The sequence below is a fragment of the Solanum lycopersicum genome, chromosome 12, assembly GCF_036512215.1.
Source record: "Solanum lycopersicum chromosome 12, SLM_r2.1".
Lineage (NCBI taxonomy): Eukaryota > Viridiplantae > Streptophyta > Magnoliopsida > Solanales > Solanaceae > Solanum > Solanum lycopersicum.
In genome coordinates this window covers 20108974-20117580 of record NC_090811.1, presented here as the reverse complement: position 1 = coordinate 20117580, position 8607 = coordinate 20108974, and the positions used below count along the sequence as shown (strand labels likewise).

The 8607-nt window shown below is 37.5% G+C and overlaps 1 protein-coding gene across 1 annotated transcript; it reads right to left on the bottom strand.

The window, feature by feature from the left end:
* Positions 1-350: 350 nt before the first annotated feature.
* On the bottom strand, positions 351-7962 carry LOC138340714 (uncharacterized). Its single transcript, XM_069292665.1, has one exon. It carries the CDS (start codon positions 2908-2910, stop codon positions 1822-1824), a length of 1089 nt encoding a protein of 362 aa, XP_069148766.1. The 5' UTR covers positions 2911-7962; the 3' UTR covers positions 351-1821.
* Positions 7963-8607: the final 645 nt, after the last annotated feature.

The following is an 8607-nucleotide window of genomic DNA, read 5'->3' as shown; positions in this document are numbered from 1 at the left end:
AAATATGGCAATAATAACCCACTAATTAACTTAAGGTTACCTCTTTTAACCCCCAAGTAATTAGACTTATTAACTTTAACCCACTAACTCTATAATTAAAGCAGGAATAGTCAAAAACTTCCCTTAAAACGTATAAAGAAATCCGACACAGACTGGGATTACGGAGCCTGCGACGGTCCGTCCTGCTGCTCCGTCACAGACTTCAGAGACTCAATATCTCTGAATAGTCTGTGACGGTCCTTCATACCTGTGACGGTCCGTCCTGTTATTCCGTTACGAAGTTCAGAGAGTCGATTTTTAGTACCCAATTTCAGATTTTCTAAGTGTTTTGAAACGAGACACTGCGACGGTCCGTCGTGCCTAGGACGGTCCGTCGTGGGGTCCGTCGCCTCAGCCTGTTTTTCCAGAAATAAAATCTGCTGTTCAAAACGACTTAACAGGTCGTTACAGCATAGAATACCTTGAACTATGAGCCTCTATCAGAATAGTGTTGATCAAATCATCAACTCAGGGTACACATACCCTTCCCTTAATCCTCAAAACACCTTCATCATCGATTGTTGCTTCCTTAGTCTCTCCTCGTAATACCTTATCTTGGATCCTGCTTAGTTTCTCATCATAAAACTGTTTTCCCTTAAACTTGTCAGGAAAAGAAGATCTTGCCTCCACAGAAGCTAACAATCCTCCCTTCTCATTTACTTCTAACCTCATCAAGTCGTTAGCCAGAGTCTGAACCTCTCTAGCCAATGGACGTCTAGAAACTTGCAAGTGAGCTAGACATCCCATGCTCCCTGCCTTTCTACTTAAGGCATCTGCCAGAACATTAGCCTTTCCCGGATGATACAAGATAGTGATGTCGTAGTCCTTCAGTATTTCCATCTATCTCCTCTATCTCAAGTTCAAATCGTTCTGAGTAAAGACATATTGTAGGCTATAATGATCCGTATAGACCTCACACTTAACCCCATAAAAATAGTGTCTACATTGCTTTAATGCAAACACTACCGCGTACAATTCCAAATCATGAGTTGGATAGTTACGTTCATGCACTTTTAATTGTCTTGAAGCACAAGCAATCACATTCTTCTCTTGCATTAGCACTGCACCCAAACCCGAATAGAATGCATCACAATAGACAATGAAATTCTTACCTTCCACTGGCAAGGTGAGAATGGGTGCGGTAGTCAACAAAGTCTTGAGCTTCTGAAAGCTTTCTTCACACTCATCCGACCATACAAATGGAACATTTTTCTTAGTAAAGTTCGTCAGTTGGGAAGCAATAGAAGAGAATCCCTTGACAAATCGATGGTAGTAGCTAGCTAACCTAACAAAGCTCCTTATTTCTTACACATTAGTAGGTCTTACATAATTCTTCACTGTTTCAATCTTAGAAGGATCCACCATCACCCCATCCTTAGAAACCACGTGCCCCAAGAAGGACACTGCATCTAGCCAAAACTCACACTTAGAGAAATAAAGCTTTTTCTCCCTCAACATTTCCAATACTATTCTCAAATGCTCCTCATGTTCTTTCTTGCTCTTTGAGTATATCAGTATATCATCATTAAATACGATCACGAAGAGGTCCAAATATGGCTTAAAAATCCCGTTCATCAAGCTCATGAATGCAGCAGGTGCATTCGTAAGACCAAAAGACATCACTACAAATTCGTAATGCCCATACCTCGTTCGAAAAGCAGTCTTTGGCACATCCGTTACCCGTATTTTCTATTGATGATAACCGGATCTCAAGTCAATCTTAGAGAAGACACAAGCACCTTGTAACTGATCGAACAAGTCATCAATGCGAGGAACAGGATACTAGTTCTTTATGGTTACCTTGTTCAACTGCCGGTAGTCTATGCACATCCGAAAACTCCCATCCTTCTTGTTCACAAATAACACCGAAGCACCCCAAGGAGATGCACTGTGTCTAATAAAGCCTTTGCTTAGCAACTCTTGAAGTTGTGCCTTTAACTCTCTTATCTCCGCGGGAGCCATTCTATAAGGGGGTATAGAAATGGGGCGAGTACCCGGTTCAAGATCGATGTAGAAGTCAATATCTCTATCCGGTGGCATGCCAGGAAGGTCTGTGGGAAACACATCCAGAAACTCACGGACCACCGAAACCGACTCAATCGAAGGTACTTGGGTAGTGTAATCCTTGAGATGTGCCAAGAAAGCTAAACACCCTTTACTAACCATCTTCTTAGCACGAATAAAGAAGATGATACGCACCGGATTGGAAGTGTAGTCACCCTCCCACACTAACGGATCTTTCCCAGGCTTGGCTAACAGCACCGTTTTAGCATTAGAATCCAAGATTGCGAAATTCGGAGAAAGCCAAGTCATACCCAGAATTACATCAAAATCATCCATTTCTAAGATAACCAAATCTACATAAGTGTTGCTCCCCACAAAGTTCACCAAACAAGACCTATATACCTTTTCAACTACCACAGACTCACCCACCGGAGTAGAAACACGAAAAGGCATATCAAGTAATTCACAATGTAAATTTAGACCATTAGCAAATGAGGAAGATACATAACAAAATGTGGATCCAGGATCAAATAATACAGAAGCCATGCAATCACAAACGGAAAGATTACCTGTGATGACATCATCAGATGTCTCCGCTTCAGATCTCCCAGGGAAAGCATAACAATGGGCCCTTTCGTTTGTCTGCCCGTTGCCCCTACCATGTTGTGATGTAGTGGCTCCAGGTTTCCCATCACCTCGTCCGTTCTGGTGACCACCATTACCTCGACCACCACGTCCTCCAGAATAACGGCCTCTACCATGACCACCTCTACCTCTAACATTTGGAGGTCTGTAACTCTGTCTTGGACAATATCTCTTAATATGTACAATCTCCCCACATCCATAGCACTCTCTGGGTTCATGCATAGGTCTCTCAGAGAAGTGTTGACCGGTCTGAGGTGGACCCCCAACTACAGTCTGTAGTGAAGACTGAATTGGTCGGACTGAGTAACCTCCGGAACCTTGTACTCTAGAGTAAGAACCATTAAACTCACCTCCCTTTCAAAACCATTTTGATGTCGATGCCATGGTGAAGTAATCTGGCATCACTCCCTCTACCTCTATCACGAATTCTACCACTTCTTGAAAAGATTTCGCTGTAGCCGCTACCTGTAATGCTGAAATTCGCAACTCTAATCTCAACCCCTTCACAAAACTGCCAATCCGCTCTTGTGGACTGAAACATAGTTGGGTGGCATACCGGGATAATGCACGAAACTTAGCCTCATATGCAGTAACCGACATCCTACCTTGCTCTAGGATCAAGAACTCATCCCTTTTCCTATCCCTCAATGTCCGGGGGATATACTTCTCCATAAAGAAGCTAGAGAATGAGGCCCAAGTCATAGGTGGTGCCTCCGTTGGTTGACACTCAACATGTGACCGCCACCACATTTTGGCGTTCCCTTGAAACTGATAAGTCACAAACTCAACACCAAACCGTTCTACTATACCCATCTTGTGTAGTAGCTCATGACAGTCAACCAGAAAATCGTAGGTATCCTCAGATTCAGCACCCTTGAAGACTGGAGGTTTCAATTTCAAGAATTTACTGAAAAGTTCATGCTGATCATTTGTCATTATAGACCCTGTATTCAGACGAGGAAATGTGCCTATTTACAATAAGGCATCAATGCGGGGAGCCATAGTAGTCGCATGTTGTACCTCCGGAACCTGAGGTGCTGGTGCAGAAAACACTGGAGGTGCCTGACCCTGATCAGATAACCCACTAAGATAAGCGAGAACCTAATTGATCATCTCAGGGGTAGGTTGGGGTGGCAATTCCTCATTTTGCACTTGTTCAGTTTCCCCTTCCTCCCCTTCTCTTACTAGTTCCTCAGTCGGTGGCGGAGTCACCGCCCTAGTATCATATGAGCTAGGTGTTCATCCTCTTCCTCTAGAGGACGTCCTCCCACGACCTCTACCACGGCCTCTTGCCGCTACTCTTCCTCGAGCTACAACCCCAGTGGCTGGCTCAGACGTTTCTTGTCTTGCCGGTGTTGATATTTGTGCAGTCGTTGCTCTAGTTCTAACCATCTGCAAAATAGAGTGAAGATGGTCAGATACCAATTTGTATCACCTAGATACCAATTGGATCCAAGTAATAGCACGAAAGAAAGAATGAAAGAATGGAATTTTCCTAAAGTCTTATAGCCTCTCAAAGAAAAGTAAAGGCCTCCCCCTACCGTTCCTTAAGACTCTACTAGACTCATTCTTGTGTGATGAGACCAACGAACCTAATGCTCAGATACCAAGTTTGTCACGACCCAAAACCGAGATCGCGACTGGCACCCACACTTACCCTCATATGTGAGCGATCCAACCAATCTAAACCTTAACATTTCAATGTAATATCAACATAAAGTAATGCGGAAGACTTAACTCATTAATAAAATCAATACCTATTATTATCCCCAAAATCTGGAAGTCATCACCACAAGAACATCTATGATCAAATTACTAAACTAAGAGTATTCTAAGAAGCTAAAACAAATAAAAGCTAGTCCATGCCGGAACATCAAGTCATCAAGACATAAGGAAGAAGATCCAGTCCAAGCTAGAACCGTTAGCTCACCCTGAAGATCCGGTGTGACGAAGACTGGCTAGAATTACTGTTGAGTTGAAGACGACGGCACGTTTGCTGCACTCCACAAATAACAAAGAAGAAAACATAAAAGTAGGGGGTCAGTATAAACACGGGTACTGAGTAGATATCATCGGCCAACTCAAAATAGAAAACAGTATATATTAAGCAATATCATAAAATCAACTAATATCCTTAACATGCAGCATTTACAGTTACCATAACCCTTGGTTACAACACATAGCACATCAATGAGGACTCACGTCTCCTCATCATACTCATTTGGGTATTCGGTTCATTAGATTGAATATATTGACATCTTTCAAGATTCATTATCTTTATTCCCCTCGTGTCGGTACGTGACACTCCGCTCCTCAATATAATATCCTGGTGTCGGAACATGACACTCCGATCCTCGTTCTATCCTGGTACCGGAACGTGGCACCCTATCCGTATTCCATCCTGGTATCGGAACGTGGCACCCGATCCATATACTATCCTGGTGTCGGAACGTCACACTCCGATCCTCATATACTATCCTGGTACCGGAACGTGGCACCCGATCCATATTCTATCCTGGTGTCAGAATGTTACACTCCGATCCTTATATACTATCCTGGTACAGGAACGTGGCACCCGATCCATATTCTATCCTGGTGTCGGAACGTGACACTCCGATCCTCATTCTATCCTGGTGTCGGAACATGACACCCGATCCGTATTCTATCCTGATACCGGAATGTGGCACCGTAATCTCACTACTTTCGTTCATCAAGCCTTCTTTTATACCAAGGCATCATCATTAACAAAGTAGATTAGGGTTATCTTTCAAGATTTAGGATTCAATAGCTTCATCATGCTTATTTTATCACAGTCATATAATCACATTCATGCAAGCATACAATTAAGCATATAGAAGGGTTTTACAATACTACCCATACATATCATTCGCTATTAAGAGTTTACTAAGAATAGCATAAAAATAACCATAACCTACCTCCACCGAATATTAGTGATCAAGCAAGTAAATTTTCTCCAAAGCTTTGTGCTCTCCCCTTCTCGATCGACCCTCTCTCTCTCTTCTTGTTCTTTCTATTTTCTTTATTCAAACCCTCTTTCTTTATAATTAAAGTAGGAATAGTCCAAAACGTCCCTTAAAACGTGTAAAGAAATCCGACCCAGACTAGGATTTTGCAGTCTGTGACGGCCCGTCGCCCTGCTGCTCCGTCACAGACTTCAGAGACTCAATTTCTCTGAAGGGTCTGTGACGGTGCGTCACACCTGTGACGGTCCATCCTGCCATTTCGTCACGAAGTTCAGAGAGTCGATTTTCAATACCCAATTTTAGATTTTCTAAGTGTTTTGAAACGAGACCCTGCGACGGTCCGTCGTGCCCATGACGGTCCGTCGTGGGGTCCATCGCCTCAGCCTGTTTTTCCAGAAATAAAATTTGCTGCTCAAAACGACTAAACAGGTCGTTACAGCATATGATAGAATTATACATCCTATAGAAAAAAGCGTAATTAGTGCAGTAAAAGGAAACCTAATATATCAAAAATTTAAATTTATAATACGTGTCAATTATTCAGTAGCATTAACAGATTGAAATATAGATAAATATTTAGTATTATATTGAAGATGTCTGAAATAGAGTTAGCACCAGGAAGTAAAATATTTAGAGCAAGATCTAAAAACTTATATATATTTACGACAAAACACAAAGTATCAGCGAGAAATAAAACTGATAAAATAAAAGTAGAATATCAATTTGAAGAAATAATTACTGTAATAGACAATAATGACTATAGCTATAAGTAACTTGACATATAAGAAGACTTAGAAATTGTAAAAGAAAGACTAAGCACTTCAAGTGTACCAAATACACTAACAAGAACTACCTCATCAAGAATGAGCACATCTAGAAGAAACTATGAAATTTCACAAAAATTATTTGAATATATAACACCATACCATGATTTTTTTAACAGGAATTATAGACCAAAGATGATATAAAATTTTAATAAATACTGGACAAGAAAAAAATTACATAATAAGAGAATTAGTGTTAGAAACAGAAATTATAAAAACAGGACAATTATACCCCGGACTACCTAGTGAGATAGTAAATACAAATGAAGAAATAACAGAAAAGAAATAATTATAGGAGGAATACCGTTAATAATATCATTTAAAATTTATCAAGAAAACCAGAACATTATACTAGGAATAAAATGGTTAGAAAAAGTTAAACCATACAATATAGAAAATGAACAACTAACAATAACTTGTCAAAATAAGAAAATAATCATTAAAAGGACGAAATGAATAATGAAAATATATATACTTATAAAAATTATTGTAGAAGGATACCACAACAGATACTATACCCCTATGATAGATATAGGAGCAGAAGCAAATATATGTAAATATAATTGTTTACTAGAAGATAAATGGGAAAAATTAAAAACAGCTATGGTAGTAACAGGATTTAATAATGAAGGAAGTATGATTACATATAAAGCAAAAAATATAAAAATACATATATGGGATAAAATACTAACAATAGAAGAAATGTATAATTTTGAGTTTACAACGAAAGATATGTTATTAGGATTGCCATTTTTAGACAAATTTTACCCACACATAATAACAAAAACTTATTGGTGGTTTACTACACCATGCGGAAACAAAATAGGAGCAAAAAGAGTAAATAAAAAATAACTCAAACCTATAGAATGGATAAAAGGAAGTGAAAAAATAAATCAAGAAATGAAAAATATAAATAAAAAACAAATAACACAATTAGAAATTATAATATTTACAATAGACAAATTTAAAATAATTAATGAACAACTAGAATTATTTTATAATGATAATCCATTACAAGGATGGGAAAAACATAAGACAAAAATAAAAATTGATTTAATAGATGAAAATAGCATAATAACACAAAAACCATTGAAATATAATTTTGATGATTTAAAGATCTCAAAATACATATAGATGAACTATCTGAGAATAATTATATACAAGAAAGTAATAGTAAACATACAAGTCCTGCATTCACAGTTAATAAACATAGATAACAAAAAAGAGGAAAAAGTATAATGGCTATAGATTATCATAATCTAAATGCCAAAACTGACACATACAATTACCCAAAACCAAATAAAATACTAAAAATAAGACAAATACAAGGATATAACTATTTTAGTAAATTTGACTGTAAATCAGGATTTTATAACCTAATACTAGAAGACGAATCTAAACAACTAACATCATTTACTGTACTACAACGATTTTATGAATGAAATGTTTTACCATTTGGAAATAAAAGTGCACCAGGTAGATATCAACATTTTATGGATAACCATTTCAATCAACTGGAAAATTGCATTGTCTATATAGATTATATATTATTATTTTCTAAAACACAAGATGAACATATTAGATTATTAAAAAATTTATACATATAATTAAACATTCAGGTATAAGTTTAAGTAAAAAGAAAACATAAGTTTAAGTAAAAAGAAAGCAGAAATTATGAAACCACAGATAGAATTTCTAGGAATACAAATAGATAGAAATGGAACAAAAATGCAAAACCACATAGTACAAAAAATAATCACCCTTGATGAAAATATAGATAAAAAAAGAAATTACAATCCTTTCTAGTATTAGTAAACCAAGTAAGAGATTATATACCGAAATTAGCAGAACATTAGAAACCATTACATAAAAAACATAAAAAAGATGTTGAATATAATTTCGACAATAAGGATAAAGATCATATAAGACATATTAAGAGTTTATGTAAAAAATTACCAAAACTATATTTTCCTGATGAAAATACATCATTTACTTATATTGTTGAAACATATTCAAGTAGTCATAGTTATGGAAGAGTTTTAAAATATAAATATGAAAAAGAAAAAATAGAACACCGTTGAAGATATTATTCAGGATCTTATGCAGAATCA